Source organism: Dipodomys spectabilis, unplaced genomic scaffold, assembly GCF_019054845.1.
Source record: "Dipodomys spectabilis isolate Male_0828 unplaced genomic scaffold, ASM1905484v1 ptg000422l, whole genome shotgun sequence".
Classification (NCBI taxonomy): Eukaryota; Metazoa; Chordata; class Mammalia; order Rodentia; family Heteromyidae; genus Dipodomys; species Dipodomys spectabilis.
The window spans coordinates 6,732,501-6,755,452 of NW_024871099.1; the positions used below are offsets into that span (position 1 = coordinate 6,732,501).

General features: G+C 45.7%; 2 protein-coding genes across 2 annotated transcripts in view; both read left to right on the plus strand.

Moving 5' to 3' along the window:
• LOC122097400 (cytochrome P450 2B4-like) overlaps positions 1 to 2,380 on the plus strand; it is a 12,731-nt gene extending 10,351 nt beyond the window's left edge. The window contains exons 8-9 of the mRNA XM_042667858.1: positions 361 to 502; positions 2,125 to 2,380. Of these exons, the coding sequence (XP_042523792.1) occupies positions 361 to 502; positions 2,125 to 2,306 (324 nt within the window). The 3' untranslated portion in view covers positions 2,307 to 2,380. The remainder of the gene's footprint in view (positions 1 to 360; positions 503 to 2,124) is intronic.
• An 11,413-nt stretch (positions 2,381 to 13,793) lies between these two features.
• On the plus strand, positions 13,794 to 22,044 carry LOC122097401 (cytochrome P450 2G1). Its single transcript, XM_042667859.1, has 9 exons — positions 13,794 to 13,973; positions 15,061 to 15,223; positions 16,863 to 17,012; positions 17,690 to 17,850; positions 18,398 to 18,574; positions 19,789 to 19,930; positions 20,807 to 20,994; positions 21,117 to 21,258; positions 21,863 to 22,044. Exons 1-9 carry the CDS (start codon positions 13,794 to 13,796, stop codon positions 22,042 to 22,044), a joined length of 1,485 nt encoding a protein of 494 aa, XP_042523793.1.
• The last annotated feature ends 908 nt before the right edge of the window (positions 22,045 to 22,952 follow it).

The following is a 22,952-nucleotide window of genomic DNA, read 5'->3' on the forward strand; positions in this document are numbered from 1 at the left end:
CAAAGCTGGTGCTCTACCACTTGAACCACAGAAGATAAGAGTTTCATGGACTTGCCTGTCTGGACTGGCTTCAAACTGAGATCCTCTAGATCTCAGCCTCCTGAATAGCTAGGAATAAGGGTTTGAACTACAGGTGCACAGGTTACCTCTTCTGTCCTTAACCTTCTATCTCAACCTGTTGCTACTTTTTTCCCAACAGAGTCCCATTTTTCTTTGTTAAACTTAATTATATTTGATGCTGCTGGAGTTTGAACTTGGTTTTAGGCTGGCTAGGCAGGTGCTTTACAGCCGAAACCACACCTCCAGTCCAGTCCCAGAAAGGGAAATATCTTTGATCTTTGATCTTGTAACCTTTTCCAGAACACTGAAGTCTACCCCATCCTGAGTTCTGCTCTCCATGACCCACACTACTTTGCAAAACCAGATGAGTTCAACCCTGACCACTTTCTGGATGCCAACGGGGCACTGAAGAAGAATGATGCCTTCATGCCTTTTTCCATTGGTAAGTGGAATCCTCCATTCCTTTCCCGGACACCAGAGGGCAGGCCCGACCCTCTTCCTGAGACAGACAACAGCAGGTGCTTGTTTATTGAGCATATAGCATATTCTAGCTGCTTAGTCTGAACCACCTCCATTCTGTCGGCACTACAAGCTGGTGAGGGGACTTGAGAGGTTAGATTATGTCCTAAAGACATAATCTGGGCCAGGCACCAGTCACCCTAGCTACTCAGGAAGCTGAGATCTGAGGATCACAGTTCAAAGCTAGCCAGGGTAGGAAAATCCTTGAGACTCTTATCTCCAATGAACCAGCCAGAAGCCAGAAGTGGAGCTGTGGCTCAAGTTGTAGAGCACTAGCATGAAGAAAAAAGATCAGGGACAGTGGCCAGGCCTTGAGTTCAAGTGCCAGATCTGGTACATACACACTACCACCATCACCACCACTACCACCACCACCAACAATCACAACAACAAAAAGAAAAACAGCGGCTCCCTCCTGCAGACAGATAGACTGAACTAACAAACTGTTAGAGCCAAGGAGATATCAAGGGTGTACAAATAGCCTCAAGGAAAAAAAGAAGGGAGAAAAGCCAGTCCCAGAACCAGTTCCTGGGGAAGGGCCTGCCTGAGCCCTCCTCACCACCTGCCTCCTCCATTCTAGAGGTGCCAAAGGATGTTGGACCTTGCCCACGAAGGCGTGATTCCCCACCCACCCCACCCGCATTAGGATTCCTCATGGGAACCAATGTTGAGAAAACAGTCTATAAAACCTACTTTTCAGCTGGGTGTCAGTGCATTCACCTGTAAGCCCAGCTACTCAGGAGGCTGAGATCTGAGGATCACGATTCAAGGCCAGCTTGGGCAGGAAAGTCCTTGAGACTCTTATCTTCAATAAACTCCTCCCCCCCCACAAAAAAAGCCAAAAGTGGAGCTGTGACTCAAGTGGTAGAGTACCAGCCTTGAGCACAAAAGCTCAGACACAGCACCCAGGCCTTGAGTTCAAGCCCTGGAACACACACACACACACACACACACACACACACAATGTTAACTCAGAAATGTATATTATATGTAGACCCCGCACATCTGCCCACTTCACCCACAAATGTGTCTTTATCTCCTATGGACCACTGACCCCTCTAGAAATGTAACAAAATGGACAATGAAATGAACGTGGGCCGGGTACCACAGGTTCACGCCTGCCATCCTCGCTCCTCAAGAGGCTGAGATCTGAGGATCACAGTTCAGATCTAGTCCAGGCAGACCAGTCTGTGAAACTCTTTTCCAATGAGCCACCAAAAAAAGCCAGACATGGAGCTGTGACTCAAATGGTAGAGCACCAGCCTTGAATGAGAACTGCTGAAGGTCAGTGCCTAGGCTCTGAGTTCAAATCCCAGGATGGGCACAAAAGAAGTAGAGAAATGCACACAGGACACCCACCTCAACTTCTCCTCCCAGCGTCAGAAGGATCAGGACCCTCCCCTCCCCCCAAAAAAAGGTGTACCCCTAATCTCCAGTCTGTAGTCCATTCCCTCTGAAGGACACAGGCATCTGGGTGTAAGGATGAGGCCAGGCCAAGACTCTGCCCTGTCCCAGCATCCACAGGCTGCTCTTCTGTGCCCACAGGGAAGCGCATCTGTCTCGGTGAAGGAATCGCCCGGAATGAATTATTCCTCTTCTTTACCACCATCCTTCAGCACTTCTCCTTGGCCAGTCCTGTGGCTCCGAAGGACATTGACCTGTCCCCCCGTGAGTGTGGCGTGGGCAGAGTGCCCCCCACCTACCAGCTGCGCTTCCTGCCCCTCTGAATGGGTTAGCAGAAGAGGGCTCAGAGGATTTGAGATCATGAAATGTCCCCCACCTGTGAACGGAGGGGCCAGGTTCCTGTGTGGCTCCGGAGGCCACCCCTCGCCCTCCATGTAGATCGCAAGCAGGATGTGCAGCATGCAAAATGCACTGCTTTCCAACGCGTCCTTTAACATTGTTCACCTCATTCAACACCTTTGGCTGTTCCTCCTGCCTCTGAACCCAGTAAAGCCATGCCTCCTCATTTGTTCCTGCCTTCCCTCCTCCCTCCCCCGGCCCTCACACCGGCCAATCGGACTGGTGTCCAATGACTTGTCTATCCGGTGAGTTTCAAATAAATAGACTCAAACACAGTGTGATCTCCTGGGTCTGCTGCCTTTATTCCACATGATAATCTCCATGTTCCTCCACCATGAAAGAGATCACAGTCACCCAAGGCCATAACCTTCAGCCACCTGCATTTTTTTTTTTTTTTGGTCAGTCCTGGGGCTTGAACTCAGGGCCTGGGCACTCTCCCTGAGCTTCTCTTGCTCAAGGCTAAAACTCTACCACTTAAGCCACAGGGCCACTTCCGGCTTTTTCTGTGCATATGGTACTGAGGAATGGAACTCAGGGCTTCATGCATGCTATGCAAGCACTCTACCACTGAGCCACATTCCCAAACCCTGTCACCTGCTTTCTCCCCTTTCTCCCCTACTTCTTTCTGAACAATCATTTCCTTAGCCCATACCCTTGAGTGGTTAAATTCTTATATTGGCACCTTGGAGTACCTACTATTTCTATCTATCTATCTATCTATCTATCTATCTATCTATCCATCTATCTATCTATCTATCTATCTATCTATCTATCTATCTATCTATCTATCTATCCATCCATCCATCCATCCATCCATCCATCCATCCATCCATCCATCCATCCATCCATCCATCCATCCATCCATCCATCCATCCATCCATCTATCTATCTATCTATCTATCTATCTATCTATCTATCTATCTATCTATCTATCCATCTATCCATCTATCCATCTATCCATCTATCCATCTATCTATCTATCTATCTATCTATCTATCTATCTATCTATCTATCTATCTATCTATCTATCTATCTATCTATCTATCCATCTATCTCTATATAGCCATCTTGCTCTGTCTTTATATTCCCTCATCTATTGCTCTATCCATGCATCCATTCATTTATTTATCTATTTTGTTGTGCCAGTACTAGGGCTTGTATTCAGCCTCACTTTTGCTCAAGGCTAGCATTCTATCACTTGAGCCATTGCTTCATTTCTAGTTTTTTTGTTGTTGTTGTTGGTTCATTGGAGAGAGTCTGCTAGACTTTCCCATCCTGGCTGGATGTGAAACATAATCCTTAGATCTCAGCCTCCTGAGTAGCTAGGCATGAGTCACTGATGCCCGGCTTTTTTTTTTTTTTTTGTGAATTCTTGTGTGTATACTCAGTAAGGAAATTGGGCTACAAATTTCTCTTTTTTTTGTGACATCTTTTCCAGGTTTTAGTTTTAGGGTCTCATACTGGCTTCATAAAATGACTTCAATAGCATTGTTTCCCTTCCTATTTTTGGAGTAGGGTGGGGGAGTGAATCATTTGAGGAACATTGGTATTTTTCCCTGTAGCATAGTTTGGCCTATAATTATGTGAGTCTGTGAGTCCATTCAGTTCTGAAGGGGTGATGTCATGTATGGCAAAGCCATATTTTCATATTACTTGTGTTTCTAGATTGTGATTTGAACATTGGTTGGGGACAGATTTCTCTTGCATTTCCACTCAGATGAAAAAGAGCTGACAGCAGAATCCAAATAAATAAATCAACCATAAACCAGGTATCAAATGCAGTAGGTAATAGACTGTGGCTCAAGTGGTAGAGCACCATCCTTGAGCAAGAATAAACCAATGGAGAATGCTCAGAGAGAGACACACACACATACACAGACTGAATTCATGCACGTGTGTGTGCACACATGCACCATTGCCTTTAGCATGAGCTGTTCACAGAATATTCCACAACACCCTGGAAACAGAATATTCTGCTTACAGAATCTCTCTCTCTCTCTCTCTCTCTCTCTCTCTCTCTCTCTCTCTCGTGTGTGTGTGTGTGTGTGTGTGTGTGTGTGTGCGTGCGTGTGTGTGTGTTTAAGAGCTTCGACATTTACCAAGCACTTGACATTTTACAATGTTTGGGTCTAGACTGTGAGAGTTGAGCTCTTAGAAATACTGGAGTCTACACAGTGGCTTGTAAATCCCACACATTTTGATTTGTTTGCCAATACCTTGACCAAGCCAATTTTTATGAGGTGATTTTTTCCCCCCTCCCATGTTGCAAAGTACAAATTTTGTAAATTCTTTCCTACCCTTCACAAAGAATTTTCCGTTTTCCCCACCATCAAACATACAGGCTGACCAGCGCTTGAGGGGAGTTCATGCACTGCTCCCCTGTGACCACTAGGCAGCAGCAGAGTGCTGAGTTGGGATTTGGGCATCAAACCAAGGAAACATCCCTCTCCTGGTGAACTGACACCAGTGCAGGAGAGGATTAATAAACAGGGTGAGGGCAGACAGTGATAGGTGCTGTGAGAGACAGCTAAAGCTGGGGGCCACTAGCTCAAGCTTGTCCGCGTACCTACTCAGGAGGCAGAGATCTGAGCACTGTGGTTCAAAACCAGCCTGGGCAGGAAAGTCAATGATACTCTCTCCAATGAACTACAGTCAAGCCAGAAGTATAGCTGTGGCTCAAGTAGTAAAATGCCATCCTTGGGGAAAAAAAGCTCAGGGATAGTGCTCAGGCCCTGAGTTCAAGCCTCACTGCTGGTGAGAGAGACAGAGACAGAGAGAGACAGAGAGACAGAGACACAGAGAGACAGACAGACAGAGACAGAGAGAACTTTGGAGGTGGGAGGAGGCAGTACCCGGAACAGGAGGCGAAGATCACAACTGTTCCTCCATGGATGGGAAGTGAGGAAGAGGAAGAGGAAGGGCTTGGAACTCTGCATGGGCCTTTATAAGGCAGCCTCAAAATAACCTAACATCTACCACTAAGCCCTGACTCTTAAAGCTTCTACCTCTGTCCACTCACAGCCAGTTGGGGCCCAAGCCTTTGTTGGAGGACATTCAGCGTCCAAAGCACCACACCAGCCCCAGACCAGACCCCGGCAGCATCGCACCTGCCCGGCCACAGCAGCCTGCAGTCTTTTAAGTTAACTTGATGTCAAGAATTTATGGAGCAAATTTCCCATTTTTGTTCATTGTAGGGTTTGAAGTCAGGGTCTGGGCACTGTTTCTGAGCTTTGATGCTCAAGGCTAGCACTCCACCACTTTGAGCCACAGTGCCATTTCCAGTTTTCTGGTGGTTCATTAGAGGTAAGAGTCCCATGGACTTTCCTGCCTATGTTGGCTTTGAACCTCAGTTCTAAGAGCTCAGCCTCCTGAGTTGCTAGGATTATAGGTGTGAACAACCCGTGCCCAGCATGGAGCAGGATTTCTGTCTCTCTTTGTGTCTCTGTCTCTCTATTTCTCCATCTCTTTCTTTCTTTCCTTTCCCTCCCTCCCTCCTTCCTTTCCTTCCTTTCTTTTTGTTCTGGAACTGGGGCTTGAACTCAGGACCTTGAGATCTCACTTGGCTTTTTCACTCAAGGCTGGTGGTTCTTTACGAACCATTCTACAAGCCTCAATGTTCTCTGGGTTTCTCTTTTGTCTGTCTGTCTGCCTACCTGCCTGCTTGTCTGTCCGTCCATCCATCCATCCATCCATCTGTCTGTCTGTCTGTCTATCTTTTTCTCTTTCTTTTTTTTTGTCAGAGATGGAGCTTGAACTCAGGGCCTGGACACTATCCCTGAGTTCTTTTGCTCAAGGCTAGTGCTTTACCATTTTGAGCCACTGTAGGGTACTCTGGAGCCAAGCTGTGAGACCAGCAAAGGATTAAGAGGTTGGAACAAGGCCTCCTCAGTACTCAGCAAGCTGAGAACTGGACCCTAGACAGATCAGAACAAGGCAGGGCAAAAGAAATGTGTAAATTACAATTAACTGGACCTGATGGTGTGTGAGTCCCAGTTGATTGGCCCTTATGTAGCTTGAGACAATGAGAATAAGATGAATGCTTGCGTTGTGGTCACAGCGTCTCACTGCTCCTTCACTTTAGGGAGTTAGTTTTGCTTTGTACCTAAACTATATAGTCAGTTGTGGGGTTTGAATCAAGGCCTGGGTGCTGTCCTTGAGCCTCTTTGTGCTCAAGACTAGTACTCTACCACTTGAGCTACAGTGCCATTTCATTTCTGAGTGGTTTATTGGAGATAAGAGTCTCATGAGGATTTTTCTGCCTGGGCTGGATTCGAACTATGATCCTTAGGTCTCAGCTTTCTGAGTAGCTAGGATTACAGGCATGAGCTACCGGTGCCTGGCTGTGTCTTATATTAATGATTGTAAGCACAAGATAGACTGACATCTTGTTTTCTGCATGTACCTATAGTAACCTTCTCTATGCTGAACTAAATAAATAAACTTGCTTACAGAAGCTCAGGGTTCAGGAGCCAGTGAGCTCTGGATCCCCTGGTACTCCACTTTCCTAGTCTCTTTCTCTTTCTCATTTCTTCAGCTCTAGTATCTTGTTGTGCTGTTCCTAGTTGTGGTTAGCAATAAGCCACAGCTCCACTTCCAGGTTTTTAGGTGGTTCATGGCACATACGAGTCTCATAGACTTGCCTGCCCAGGCTGGCTTTGAACAGTGATCCTTAGGTATCAGCCTTCTGAGTAGCTGGGATGAAAGGCATGAGCTGCTGGTGCCCTGGATGGCCTAGAGTTTCTAAGCTTTGGAAGCAAAGTCTCTGAGGATAGAAGAAGAAGCTCCTGCTCTCCTGTCTGATCCACTGGTACCGATTCCCCCCCCAGGATGGAAGTGATTCACTGCTTTCCAGAAATACCTGTGATTTGGTATACTAGGGCTCTACGGTGCCTGTCAGGGGTCAAATGACCCCAGGTCAATCACCATCCATTCAGATGAAGGAGATGACACGGGAACACATGAGGATCTGGTCAATGGGAAGTGATGAATTTCATTCACATGGTGCTTCTGGAAGAAGATTCTGGAGCCAGGAAGCCAGTGGTTCACACCTGTAATCCTAGCGACTCAAGAAACTGAGATCTGAGAATCGCAGTTTGAAGCCAGCCTGGATAGGAAAGTCCTTGAGACTCTTTATCCCCAAGGAACCACCAAGAAGCCGGAAGTAGAATGGTGGTACAGTGCTAGGATGGTACAGTGCTAGCTTTGAGCACAAAAATGTAAGGGACAGTACCTTGGGCCTCAGTTGAAGCCTTAGTACACACACACACACACATGCACGCACACATGCACAAATGCATATGCAAGCAATGGTTAAAGTGATGACAAAAAGCAAATAGCTCCAAGATAAGTTCAGAGGAGGGACAGGAAGTTATGTAAGCCTGTGGCCACAGCCAGCCCCCTTTGTATCCAATTCTCAGGATGCACTTAATCCAAAGGTATTGTGGTTACTAAGAGGTGGAGCCCCAAGGCTATGGTAATCAGAGTGAGTACAATTTCTTCTTCCTGGTGCCTCACACCTTTTAGTGGTCCTTCCCATGGGAGAATATGAGAACCTAAGCCGCTACTAAGATACCTAAAGGTTACTACCTAAAGGTTTATCTCTTTGCTATGTATGGGAGCCATTTACATCTCTGATTTCCTCCCTCTGCCCCACCTGGAAACTTCCATGAGATGAAATATCAACCCTGCTCTTTTTTTTTTTTTTTTTTTGGTCAGGGGCCTGAACTCTGGGCCTGGGCACTGTCCCTCAGCTCTTCAGCTCAAGGCTAGCGCTCTATCACTTGAGCCACAGTGCCACATGTGGCTTTTTCTGCTTATGTGGTGCTGAGGAATCAAACCCAGGGCATGTATGCAAGGCAAGCACTCTATCACTAAGCCACCTTTCCAACCCCAGCCCTGCTCCTTTGTAGCTCAATTCTTTTCAGATTCCCCATCCATCCATCCATCCATCCGTCCATCCATCCGTCCATCCATCCATCCATCCATCCATCCATCCATCCATCCATCCCTCCATCCATCCATCTTCTCATGCCTGGAGGATTTCCCTTACCACTTACATCCATCTGCCTCTTCTTCCTTTAAGAATTATCTGCCCCCCCCCTGCTGCTGCCAGGGCCAAGCTGGGTGCTGGTGTTCACGCCTATAATCTTAGCTACTCAGGAGGCTGAGATCTGAGGATCACATTTCAAAGCCAACTCAGGCAGGAAAGTCCCATATGAGACTCTTATCTCCAATGAATCACCACTACCACCACCAACATAAACTAAACCAGAACTGGAACTGTGGCTCAAGGGGTAGAGAACTAGCTTTGAGTACAAATCTCAAGGACATTGTCCAGGCCCTGAATTCAAAACCTAGGACTGGCACCAAAAGAACCAACAAACCAAATCAACCAAACAACCAAAAAAAAAAAAAAAAAACCAAAACCTCCCACCCACAACACACCAAAAAAACAAAACCCCAACAATCAGAATTGAACCGTTAAATCTGAATGGAACTCAAGATGATTCAATGGAAAGACTACACTTCCCAGCATCCTTTGCAGCTAGGCACACCTTTGAGATTATCAATGAGTGTGAGTGGCCTCATTGTGTGACCTCCAGGCTGTTTCCCAGCCCTGCTCCCTGTGTTCCTCTTGGGTGCAATGTCGTCCTCCACTGGGTAGATTGGGATGTCCCAGGAAATGGTAGAAACTCTTGAATCATTTGTGGTGGGTTTGATTGTTGCTGCTCAAATAGCACACTGGAGTATATCTTCGTTTTTGTATCTAAGTTGAGATGTTCCAGTCTGCAAAGTGGTTCAGACCCCATCTTGTTGATTTGTTGAGGAATTTATAGGATAATGATCCATGGAAAAATGCCTGACGGGTGTAGTGTGCAACTCGAGAAATACTAGTGACAGCTGGGAATGTGGCTCAGTGGTAGAGTGCTTGCCTCACATGCATGAAGCCCTGGGTTTGATTCCTCAGTACCACATAAACATAAAAAGCCAGAAATGGAGCTGTGGCTCTAGTGATAGAGTGCTAGCCTTGAGCACAGAGAGGCTCAGGGACAGTGCTCAGGTACTGGTGGCTCACACCTGTAATCCTAGCTACTCAGGAGGCTGACATCTGAGGATCATGGTTAGAAGCCAGCTGTGGCAGAAAAATCCGTGAGATTCTTATCTCCAACAAACCACCAGAAAACAGGAAGGAGAATTGTGGCTCAAAGTGGTAGAGCATTAGCCTTGAGCAAAAGAACTCAAGGATACCCAGGCCTTGAGTTCAAACCTCATGACCAACAAAACACCCCCCACCCCCACCCCCAGAAATACTGGGCTGGGAATGTGGTTTAGTGGTGGAGTGCTTGCCTAGATGCATGAAACCCTGGGCTTGATTCCTCAGTACCCCATTAACAGAAAAACCAGGAATGGTGCTGTGGGCTTAAGTGGTAGAATGCTAGCCTTGAGCAAGAAGCAGCTCAGGGACAGTGCTCAGGCCCTCAGTTCAAGTCCCAGGACTGGCAAAAAAAGGAAAAAGAAATACTGGCAAGGCATGGTGGTATACACCTTTAATCACAGCACTTGGGAGGCTGAGGAAGGAAGATTATAAATTCAAGACTGAGCCTGGAATACTTAGTAACAATTCAAAGAGACTTTTTATCTCCAATGAACTATCAAAAAAAGCTGGAAGTGGAACTGTGGTTCAAGAGGTAGTATGCTTACCTTGAACAAGATAGTTGTGGTTTGTGAATGTTGGGAGGAGGGAGGGACAATGGGGAGTTATTATTTAGTGGGTCTCAAGTTTTAGTTTCACAAAATTAAAAGAGTTACCGAGTTGGACAGTGCCAGTAATTTTATAATCTAAATGTTCTTAATGTTGCTGATTTGTACACTTAAAAGACATTCCAATGGTAAATATTGTATTAGGTGTATTTTATCCTAGTTAACAACAACAAAAAAAACCAAATAAAAATAGAAGACATGTTACACAATTGTGTGGACTTTGTAAGAGTCCATACACAGGAAATGCTAAACAGGTAAAAAGTAATCTGTAGTGGCAAAGGACTTTAGAATTTCTAATACCTTAAATATTACTACTAATTAAAATATGTTGTTCTTGCCAGGAGCCAATGGCTCCTGATAATCCTAGATACTGAGGAGAATGAGATCTGAGAGTTGAGGTTCAAAGTCACACCCAGGGCTAGAAAGACCATGAGTCTTTTATGCCCAATTAGTCATCAAAAAACTGGAAATGAAGCTGTGGTCCAAGTGGTAGAGGGCCAGCCTTGAACAAGTAAAGCCAAACAAGAACACGAGACCCTGAATTCAACCCTCAGTATCAGCACAAGAAAAATAAAAATATATATGTAACAAAACTATTTTATAAATCAGGTGCTGGTGGCTCACGCCTGTCATCCTAGCTACTCAGGAACCTGAGAACTGAGGATTATGGTTCCAAGCCAGCATGGGTAGGAAAGTCTGTGAGACTCTTACCTCCAATGAACCACCAGAAAATCAGAAGTAGCACTGTGTCTTAAAGTGGGAGAGTGATAGCCTTGAGTGAATGAGTTCAGGGACAGAGTCCAGGCTCAGAGTGTCCCATAAAAGACACACACACACACACACATATAACAAACATATAGTAAAATAACTATATTCTTTCTATAGCTATATATATATACACATACATATATACATATATTTTAACACGTTCTTATAAAGTTTCCATTGTTCTTTATTTTTTTCTAATGTTGTAGGGGTCAAATACAGGACTTTACATGACAGAACTAGTGCTCTATCACTGAACTGAATCCTCAGCCCTCCAATTTGTATCTGTGTGTGTGTGTGTGTGTGTGTGTGTGTGTGTGTGTATGTTTATGTGTGCATGCACACACTTGTCCTAGGGCTGTACGTTAGCTTTTTCCACTCAAGGCTGGCACTCTACCACTTGAGCCACTTAAGTTCCACTTTGGGTCTTTGAGTAGTTCATTGGAGATAAGCGTCTCATGGACTTTCCTACCTAGACTGGCTTTAAACCTCAATCCTCAGATCTCAGCCTTCTGAGCTGCTAGGATGTCAGGTGCAAGCACTGGTACCTGCCAGATGTTTGTTTGTTGTTTTTGCATGAGGAATTCCCTTCGTGATTTCTTATGGGGTTCCCTTGGAGGGGAAAGAAAAGTCACCAATTAATCCATGCACGGTATAGAAAAGAGAACCCAAAAATTACAGTAAAAAAAATTTAAATTTTTTTCAGACCTTTTGTGTGAAGAGTGCCAAACTGGAAAACACACACACAATGTCCATGTTGACATTGGGTCAAAGTGTTTTGAAATTGTATGATTTTCTGGGAGGTCCCTGAAGGCTGATCTATGTTCTCTGTGTTCCTGGCAGGTTTTGTGCTCAGTAGCAGCCTGACTGATGCTCCTGCCAAATAGCTCTGGTGAATTTCCTATAGTTATCAAAGCTTCAGAAGTGCCTGATGTTAGCAACAATTTTTAGGGCTGAGGGAAGCAAAAGGGACCCAAGTCTCTCCTGGGGTGTTGGGCTAGGAGCTAAACAAGTAACTGGGAAATCCCTGTGACAAGTACCTCTTTTCATGCTTATTTCCTCTTCTTTTATGTATGGTGCGATGTTGAAGGTCAGGACATTTTGACTTTGTCTGTATGTGTGTGTGCGTATGCGCATGCATGTGTGCATATGTGCGTGTGTTTGCCAGTACTGGGGCTTGAACTCAGGGCCTGAGCACTGTCCCTGAGCTTTGTCACACAAGGTTGATGCTCTACCACTTGAGCCACAGTGCCACTTCTGACTGGCTCCAACAGTTCATTGAAGAGATTATTCTTTGTTTCTTCTTTTTTCTTTTCTTTTATTGTTAAGATGCTGTACAGAGGGGTTACAGTTACATGAGTACATTACTTATCAATCATTGTTACTCTTTCCTTTCCTTATTGTTGTCCCACTATCCCTTCCCTCCCCCACCTCCCACAGTCCACCCTTCTCCTCCCTCCAAGACTCCCCCCCCCCTCCCCCTGGCCTGAAGTTGTAAAGTTCGTTTCCAATATACTGTCCTGTGGGTATCCTTGTTGCAATGGGTCATCCTGTGTCCTTGTTTCAGTGTTTTGTTATTCCCCTTCCCATCCCCAATTAGACATATGTATACACAAGATGCAGGGTATTGAAATCGAGTATAGTGACAACAGGGGATATGCCATAGGGGAAAGAACATACAAAGGAAATAACAACAACAACAAAAAATAAAGTCACATGGTACATTTAAAACAGTAACAATAAGACAGACCTCTTGTGTCCATATCTTGGGGTTCATTTCACTTAGCATCATCTTATATCGTCATTTGTACATGTTGTTTTTGAGCTTTTCAATTCATCGATAAGATTAGCCTATATGTATACTAATTATGGCAAATAAGGGAAACCTTGGGACTTAAATTTCTTTGGGACTGGGTAACTTCACTTAATAAGATTTTTTCCAAGTCTTACCATTTCCTAACAAATGGAGCAGTGTCATTCTGATGGAAGCATAGAATTCCATTGCTTATATGTACCACATTTTCTGGATCCATTCATCTACTGAGGAGCATCTGAGTTGGTTCCATATCTTAGCTATGGTGAATAATGCTGCGATAACCATAGTCGTGCTGGTAGCTTTAGTGTGGCCTTGTTTGTGATCATTTGGGCAAATGCCCAGAAGTGGGACTGCTGGGTCATGGGGAGCTCTATGTGGAGTCTTTTCAGGAGCCTCCATACTGCTTTCCAGAGTGGCTGAACAAGTTTACACTCCCACCAACAGTTCAGTAGGGTTTCCTTTTGGCCACATCCCCTCCAGCATCTGTTGTTATTAGATTTGATTATAGCCATTCTTAAAAGATTATTCTTTTCCCTTCAGCTTCCTGTCAAAATTAAGAATTGGAATCTGGGTGCTGGTGGCTCAAGCATGTCATCCTAGGTACTCAGGAGACTGAGATCTGAGGATCGTGGTTAAAAGTCAGCCTTGGCAGGGGAGTACCCATGAGACTCTTATCTCCAATCAACCACCAGAATACCAGAAGCGGCACTGTGGCTCAAAGTGTTAATACACTATCTTTGAGCAAAAGAGCTCAGAAACAGTGCCCAGGCCCTAGTTCAAGCCCCACAACTGATAAAAAAAAGATGAAGAAGAAGAAAACCAACAAGAAATAGGAAGAAAGGAGAAGGCTCCTTTCCAGAGATTTTCCCAACGGTGAACTCAATACATGTGTACTCAGGGTAGGAGATTATGAGTTACATAAACCCCCTTGCCAAGGAATCTGTTCCTCTGATGGCATTACACCCTGCACACTCGAATTTCAGGATGTTCAGATTTCAATTTAAGCTCCCAGAAACTATTTAGGAAGGATCTGAAGCCGAGGAGTGAACCTCTCTCTCCGTGTGGCACAATGGACCTAGGAGGAGCCTTGACCATCTTTCTGGCATTCAGTTTGTCTTGTCTGTTCATCTTCATGGCCTGGAAACAAATCAACAAGGGAGGAAAGCTGCCCCCAGGCCCCACCCCAATTCCTTTCCTGGGGAACGTGCTGCAGGTCCGCATCGATGCCTTTTTTCACTCTTTCATGAAGGTGAGTCTGTAGGCCTCCCCCCACCGGAGAGGAAGCCATGAACCCCACGGCCAGGTGCCCACATACACACTTGGTTGGCCCTCTTAGAGTGTGGAAAACAATCCCAGAATCAGAAACTTCATGAGAACTTACATTCCTTGTGCATCGGGGTACATCTCTGCTTAATGTCAGGAGTTTGGAAGACAAGTTGGAGGGTCAGTATCTCAAGATTCTAGAAAGTTACCCTGGGTGTCAGTGGCTCATGCATGGGATCCTAGCTACTGAAGAAGCTGATATCTGAGGATCCTGGTTCAAAGCCATCCTGAGCAAGAAAGTCTGTGAGACTCTTATCTCCAATTCACCAGCCCCCCCCCCCCCAAAAGCCAGAAGTAGCTCAAAGTGGTAGAGTGCTAGCTAAGAGTCAGCACCCAGGCCTTGAGTTCAAGTCCTAGTGCACACACACACACACACACACACACACACACAGACAACATATACACAGAAAACACATGGTCAGAAAGTTAATGTTTTAGAGAGAAGCATGGATCTGAATTCATCTAATCCACATCCATCACTTTACAGATGATGAAACTAGAACATTCATCTTTTGTGTGTGTGTGTGTGTGTGTGTGTGTGTGTGTGCCTCTGTGTGTGTGTGTGTGTGTGTGTGTGTGTGTGTGTGTATGCTAGTTCTGCAGCTTGAACTCAGGGCCTGGGTAGGCACTGCTTCTAAGCACAAAAGGCTTGAACCACAGATCTACTTCTGGGTTTTTGGTGGTTCATTGGAGATCAGAGTCTCACACATTTTCCTGCCTAGGCTGGCTTTGAACCATGATCCTCAGATCTCAGTCTCCCGATTAGCTAGGATGACAGATTTGAGCCACCAGCCCCTGTGGACTTTCATCTTTGGTTATCTGGATGTGGGTCCCCACGCAGCCTCTGCCCCAGGTCACAGAAGTAGACTGTCCATTAGTTCTTTCAAACCTAGGATGTGTCTTTATCTGTTATTGCACTCCTCTGGAATCCCTCCACTCTCTATCAGCTCCTGGACTTGTCCCTGTGTCCTGCTCTAATCCATCATCTCCTCCATGCCTTCCTTCCCTCCCAGCTGCAGAAGAAATATGGCAATGTGTTCACTGTGTACTTGGGTCCTCGGCCAGTGGTTATTTTATGCGGACATGATGCAGTAAAGGAGGCGCTGATAGATCAAGCAGATAACTTCAGTGGCCGTGGAGAAATAGCAACCATAGAGCGGAACTTCCAAGGCTATGGTAAGTCGCAACCATGACCTAACACCACCAAAGGAAAGTGATCACTATGTCAAAACTAGATCACACACACACACACACACACACACACACACACACACACACACACACACACACACACACACACGGGATGAGATAAATGATATGGGACTCCAGACTTTCACTCACAATGAGATCAAAGATGAACACAAAGGCACAATGCCTACATGCTTCTGATCATATAAAATAATACCCAATGAGCTAGGTGTCAGTGGCTCATACCTGTCATCCTAGCTACTCAGGAGGCTGAGATCTGAGATGGGGGTTTGAAGCCAGCCTGGGCAGAAAAGTCGCCATGAGACTGCTATCTCCAATTAACCATTCAAAAAACCGGAAGTGTCACCGTGGCTTAAAGTGATAATGCTCTAGCCTTGAGCAAAAGAGCTCAGAGACAGTGCTCAGGCCCTGAGTTCAAGCCCTATAACCACCGAAAAAGAAAGAGAGTAAGAAAAAAGGAAAGAGAGAAAGAAAGAAAGAAAGAAGGAAAGAAAAGAAAGAAATGTTCACAGTGCATTTAGTATGTTCCATGTTTTGTAAGAAGAGCAGGAATCCTTGTTTTGAGTCCTTTGAGGAAACTATCAAAATTAGGCTAATTTTGCTAACATGAAAGCTGATGGTGAGAGACAGAAGGTAATGATACATGGTGAGTGGCATTCCACTTTGATTTTTATTATTAATTGGTGTGTATGTGTGTGTGTGTGTCAGCCCTGGGGCTTGAACTCAGGTCCAGGACGATGTCCCTGAGGTGTTTTTTTTTTCGGTCATGGGGCTTGAACTCTGGGCCTGGACACTCTCTCTCAGCTCTGCAGCTCAAGGCAAGCGCTTTACCACTTGAGCCGCAGCGCCACTTCCTGTCCCTGAGTTTTTTCACCTCCTCAGTAGCAAGGATTCCAGGATTGAGGCACCGGCACATGGCCCTGCCAACATTAATTTTTATCTTACCCCACATACACATGTGTTTTCTAGAAGCTCCAGAAGGTTCTTTTCTAGTGTTTCTCTGGCACCCGCCTGTCTGCATCCTTCCATCCTAATCAGGTTACCTTGTCTGTTCCATCTCTAATCTACCCCTTGGTCCCTGTATTTTTTCTCCTCCTATCTATTGCTCCATAAATCTGTCAAAAATATATTTATTAGAGATTCTTCTAATAAAGAAGAATCTTTCCAACCATGTATACTAACCTATCAATTATTTTTCATTCACCCATCAATCTATCATCTTATCTATTCTTTTACAAGCCTCTTCATCATTCATAAATCTGTTACTCTTTCATCCATCCACCAATTTATCTGTCTATCCATCCATTTCTCCATTACCCATCCATTCATCCATCCATGCACCCATCCATCCATTGCACCCACCTGCCATTCCAGTCATAAACCCTTCCATTCATCAAATTACATTTCCAAAAAATTCACTAATCTGGTTATTTCCACATGAGAGCTAATCTTAATGTTACCCCAATACCCACTGAGTGGAAAATTGGGGGAAGTTTCCCCCAGAGCAGAATTGAGACCTTTGCTAGTCCGTCTCCATGCTGACTACCACAGTGTTGACCACAGAGCAGAGCAGGGTGGAGGGAAGATGATTCTCACATCTTGGCAGGTTTGGCTATGGCCAATGGAGAACGATGGAAGGTCCTTCGCCGTTTTTCTCTGACTGTCCTTCGAAACTTTGGGATGGGAAAGCGGAGCATTGAGGAGCGGATTCAGGAAGAGGCTGGGTACCTACTAGAGGAATTCCGGAAGACAAAAGGTATGGAGGTTGGGGGGAGCTCCCCAATGGCTGCTAGGTGATGGGGTATCAGTGGAGGGAGAGTTCAACCATAAGAAGATGGGCAGAAGATGGTGGCAGAAAACTGAAATGGGAGATGGAAACTCTCCAGATTTACTGAGATTTCCAGCCAGGTTCCAGGTTAAAAAACTAACATGTGATATCCATAGCTCATTCCTGTAACCCTAGCTCCTAAGAGGCTCAGACCTTGAGGATCGTGGTTCAAAGCCAGTCCAGGTAGGAAAGTTTGTGAGACTCTTTGTCTCTCATTAACCACTAAAACCACAAGTGGAGCTGTGGCTCAAGTGATAGATCAGCAGACTTCACCCTGAGTTCAAGCCCAGTACCCACTAAAAAAAGTCAACATGGAAGACCCTTAGAAACTACTTATCCAGAGCCCTTCCTCAATGGACTCCCAAAATCTGTATGTAGAGTTTTGGTGATAAGGGTGTAGCCAGGGCTGGTTTTATTCTCCCAGTTATTCTCAGCCTGCCCAGTGCTGGGTCTATACTCATGCACCACTATACCCAGCCCTCAGTGTGCTTACTGCACATCAGGAACTGAGTGAAGCTTTTTATCATGACTCCATTACTGCTCGTGATCATCTCCAACATGAATGATTTCCACTTCCTCCCTTCCCCTCACTCCCCCCCTCCCAGGCACCCCAATTGATCCCACCTTCTTCCTGAGCCGCACGGTGTCCAATGTCATCAGTTCTGTGGTCTTCGGAAACCGCTTTGACTATGAAGACAAGCAGTTCCTGAGCCTTCTGGAGATGATTAATGAGACTTTCATTGAGATGAGTGTGCCCTGGGCCCAGGTAACCATGGGGAGTCACTTTCCCTGCCCCTTCCCCTGGCTCCCCAACTCTGACATGCACCAGTGACCCATGCCTGTCATCCTAGCTACTCTCAGGAGGCTGAGATCTGAGGATCGTGGTTCAAAGCCAGTCTGGGCAGAAAAGACCATGAGACTCTTATCTCCAATAAACCACTAGAAAATCAGAAATGGCGCTGAGGCTCACGCAGTAGAGTGCTTGCCTTGAGCTGAAGAGCACAGGGATAGTGTCTAGGCTCAGAGTTCAAACCCCACACCTGACAAAAAGAAAAAAAGATAAAAGAAAATGAGAAGTGGCATTCTGGTTCAAAGTGGTAGAGAGCTAGTCTTGAGCACAAAGAGGCTCAGAGACAGTGCCCAGGCCCCGAATTCAAAACCCATGAATGACAAAAATCAATCAATCAATCAATCAATCAATAAAGGTCACCCTCAACCCCAACTCTCTGCTGACCCCAGACTCAGGCCACCTGGTTGGTTCCCCTGGCCCCTGGACCCTATGGCCTACACATCTCTGTCACTTGTGTCCACAGCTGTATGACATGTATTCGGGAGTCATGCAGTATTTGCCCGGAAGACACAATCACATCTATGACTTGATAGAGGACCTTAAGGCCTTTGTAGCGTCCAGAGTCAAGGTCAATGAAGCCACACTTGACCTCCAAAACCCTCGAGATTTCATCGACTGCTTCCTTATAAAGATGCACCAGGTACACGCTTCCCCCCGCCCCAGCCCTGTTCTTTCTCCTCAAAGTCCTGCTGGGGTCAGTTAATCCTTATGTGCATGTGGTGGAAGAAAAGAGGAAGTATTTCATACAGTTCACAGTGTGTGTTTGTGTGTGTGTGTGAACACATGCATGCACATGCGTGTACCCACCAGTACTGGGGCTTGAACTCAGGGCCTGGGTGCTATCCCTGAGCTTTTTCCTTCAAGGCTAGTGCTCTACCACTTGATCCACAGCTCCACTTCTGGCTTTTTTGGTGGCTCAGTAGAGATAATAGTCTCATGGATTTTCCTGACTAGACTGGCCTTGAACCTTGACCCTCAGCTCTCAGCCTCCTGAATATCTAGGATAACAGGTGCAAGCCACTAGCGCCCAGATAGAAATTTGCATCTTTGCATTGCAACATTTTCTTTTTTTTTTTTTCATTTTGCTTATGTGGTGCTGAGGAATCAAACCCAGGGCCTCATGCATGCAAGGCAAGCACTCTGCCACTGAGCCACCTTCCCAGTCCCTAATGTTTTTTTCTTTTCTTTTTTTTTGTTGGTCATGGGGCTTGAACATTGCAACATTTTCATGATAGAGTATTAGCCTTGAGCACAGAGAGGCTCAGGGACAGAGCCCAGGCTCTGAGTTTCAGCCCCAGGGTTGACAAAAACAAAACAAAACAGAAAGGAAGTTTTAATGACACACTGCTTTCTTCTCCCAGTTCTCTCTTTCCCCCTCTTCCCCATCTCCCCCTCACCCACCCTGTGTCTGCCTTACTATTTTTCAGATTCACTCCTGCTTCTGGACTTTGTTTACCCATAATGTTATATTTTGGAAAACAATTGCCTTTCTGGGCACCAGTGGCTCATGCCTGTATTCTTAGGCATTCAGGAGGTTGAGATCTGAGGATCATGGTTCAAAGCCAGCCCAGGCAGGAAAGTACATAGTAGACTCATCTCCAATGAACCACCAAAATAAAATCTGGAAGTGGTGCTGTGGCTCAGGTGGTAGAGGGCTGGCCTTGAGCAAAATAGCAAAGGGACAGCACCCAGGCCCTGAGTTCAAGCCCCAGGACTGATACACACACACACACACACACACACACACACACACACACACACACACACAATCTACTTCGTACATGGGTGGAGGGGAACCCCAATAACACAGAGACAGAAGAAGGTAATCCTATTCATGATCTCCTTCTCTCCCAGGATAAAAAGGATCCACACACAGAATTCAACCTCAGGAATTTGGTGCTCACCACCCTCAATCTCTTCTTTGCTGGCACAGAAACAGTGAGCTCGACCCTACGCTATGGAATGTTGCTCTTAATGAAATATCCTCAGGTAGAAGGTGAGCTGAGCTGGCATCTCCCACTCCTCTAATAGGAAGGAAGGAAGATACCATCTTGAAAGGGCAAGATATAACAGGTACTGGTGGCTCATACCTGTCATCCTAGCTATGGAGGCTGAGATCCGATGATCATGGTTCAAAGCCAGCCTGGGCAGAAAAGTCTGTGAGACTCTTATCTCAATAAACCAGCAAAAAATGGTAGAAGTCGGGGCTGGGAAGGTGGCTCAGTGGTAGAGCGCTTGCCTCGCATGTATAAGGCCCTGGATTTGATTCCTCAGCACCACATAAGCAAAAAGAAAAAAGCTGGAATTGGCGCTGTGGCTCAAGTGTTAGAGCGCTAGCCTTGAGCTGAAGAGCTGAGGGACAGCGCCCAGGCCCAGAGTTCAGGCCCCATGACTGGACCCCCTTCCCCCCAAAATGCTAGAAGTGAAGTTGTGGGTCAAGTGGTAGAGCTCTAGCTTTGAGTGGAAAAGCTCAGACTGTGACCAGTCCCTGAGTTCAAGCCCCAGTACCAACACAAAAAACCAACAAAATAAAACAAACAAAGCACACAAGGCGTTTACCTTCAGAGGTGAACAATAATTTGTAATGGAGATAAAGCAATCTCTCCATCTAAGGATCTATAACTCTATGGTATTTGCAAAATCCAGACCAGCATCTGCCTTAGCTACTCTGACAGAAACACCTGCTGCCCTTTCTTGCCTTCTTTTGCTCAAGGCTAGCACTCTACCACTTGAGCCACATCACCATTTCCAGCCTTTACTGTATATATGGTACCCAGGGCTTCATGCAGGCTAGGCAAGCACTCTATCTCTAAGCCATATTCCCAGCCCTTTCCTACCTTCTTTTGTGAAATGTCTTCCTGGATTCTTCCAGCTAAGATCCAGGAAGAGATTATCCAGGTGATTGGACCACACCGGATTCCCACAGTGGATGACCGCATCAAGATGCCCTACACGGATGCCGTCATCCATGAGATCCAGAGACTGACAGACATCGTGCCCCTGGGAGTCCCCCATACCGTCATCCGGGACACTCACTTCCGAGGCTACTTTCTGCCCAAGGTGGTAGTTTTCACTGTCACCTCTTTATCTTCTCCACGCCCCCCCTTCCCTCTTTCTCACACACACACAATGCTCCTTATTCAACACTGACTTTTTCTTAATTCCCTCCATCTTCTCACCAGGGCACAGATGTCTATCCACTACTTGGCTCTGTCCTCAGAGACCCCAAATACTTCCAACACCCAAATGACTTTTATCCTCAGCACTTCCTGGATGAACAGGGACGCTTCAAGAAGAATGATGCCTTTGTGGCCTTTTCTTCTGGTAAGTTCCCATGGTCTATGAAACTCCCCCCAATAAGGACTAGAGCCATCTCTTCAAGTCCACATCAGAACGGGATGCAAAGGGCTATGTCTCAGAATCATTAAATCCTAGAATCCCAGAATCAAAAAATCTGAATGACTGACTCCATGATTAGGGGGAAAAATGGTAGCTCTGGGCATGGTGGTGCATGCTTGTAATCCCAGCATTTGAATAGTTGAGGCAAGAAGATGGAGAGTTCCACTTTAGAACAACAGTACCACTGGACAAGGCCTCAACAGATTTCTTTCCATTAAGAAACAAATTTAACACAGGCGCTGGTGGCTCAAGCCTGTCATCCTAGCGACTCAGGAGGCTGATATCTGAGGCTCACAGTTCAAAGCCAGCCAATGCAGAAAAATCCATTTCACTCTTATCTCCAATAATCCACCAAAAAGCTGGAAGTGGTAGAGTGCTAGTACTCTATCACTCTATTCAAACGGTAGAATGTTAGCCTCAAGGTTGGGGAGGGCGGAGAATTCAAGCCCCAGGACTGGCACCAAAAAAAAAAAAAAGAAAAAAAATCCCTAGACCCTGTTCAACCCTCCCACCTCTTTTGTACCCTTAGGAAAGCGGATCTGCGTTGGGGAGGCCTTGGCCCGCATGGAACTCTTCCTCTACTTCACCTCCATCCTTCAGAACTTCTCCTTACGCTCACTGGTGCCACCTGCTGACATTGATATCACCCCCAGAATTTCAGGCTTTGGCAACATCCCCCCAGTTTATAAGCTCTGCCTGGTGGCCCGCTGAATGCCCCCTACTGGGCCAATAAGATCCTTCCTGTTGCAGAGGGTCCATGTCTCCTCCTTCTCTTCCTCATCCACCAATAAAGAACCTCCTCTTTGTACTGGCCCCATCTCACTTCCTCTTCCTCTTCCTCCTCTTCCTTCTGCTTGTCTTCCTCTTCTCAATATCACACTAAGAGTTGGCACTCTCCCTATTTTCCCTCAGGCTTTAAGGTCAGGAAGAGTCATCTACAAACACACAGCTGGATATTTTATTCAGGAGGAGAACACATTAAAAAAAAATTATGCCCTGTCCAAGATTTTGTGAGTTAACACAAACTCCATACCCTTCTTGCCTTGAAGTCTGCCTACACCTAACTCTGGTACCTTTTTTTTTCTCTCTACATCTTTAGGTTGTCTCTTTATTTTCCTCTTCTTTTCTGCCATGGATGTTACCAAAATGTAGTCCCTAATCCATTTCTCCTGTATTTCCATCTTCCTTCTCCCTCCTCCCTCAATAAAGTCAACACCAAACTCAAGACTGTTAAATGTAAGTAAGTTTATTGTGCATCGTGCAAACACTCAGATTAACTATGCTAACAACTTGAAATTGAGATAGGAAAATGAAGAGCACAAAGAAGGGAGAGTAAAAAGAAAAAGTAAAATATAGAGTCAAGAGCTCTGGGCTCACAAGAAAACCCCAACGAGAACTGAAAATGACCCCATGAAGGTCCTGGACCTTCAAAAAACCTAGGTGAAAATGTCACTAACAGCCAGGTGCTGGTGGCTCATGCTTATAGTTCAGCTACTCAGGAGGCTGAGATCTGAGAATCATGGTTCAAAGTCATTCCAAGCAGGAAAGTCCATGAGGGTCTTATCTCAAATGAAGCACTGAAAAGCTTGAAATGGAGCTGTGGCTCAAATGGTAGAGTG

Bases quoted from the DNA above. Each gene is read 5' to 3' on its own strand.
- LOC122097401 (XM_042667859.1), top strand. From the start codon at position 13,794: ATGGACCTAGGAGGAGCCTTGACCATCTTTCTGGCATTCAGTTTGTCT. The intron at 13,974-15,060 runs GTGAGTCTGTAG...CTTCCCTCCCAG, and splicing joins TTTTTCACTCTTTCATGAAG to CTGCAGAAGAAATATGGCAA. The intron at 15,224-16,862 runs GTAAGTCGCAAC...ACATCTTGGCAG, and splicing joins GCGGAACTTCCAAGGCTATG to GTTTGGCTATGGCCAATGGA.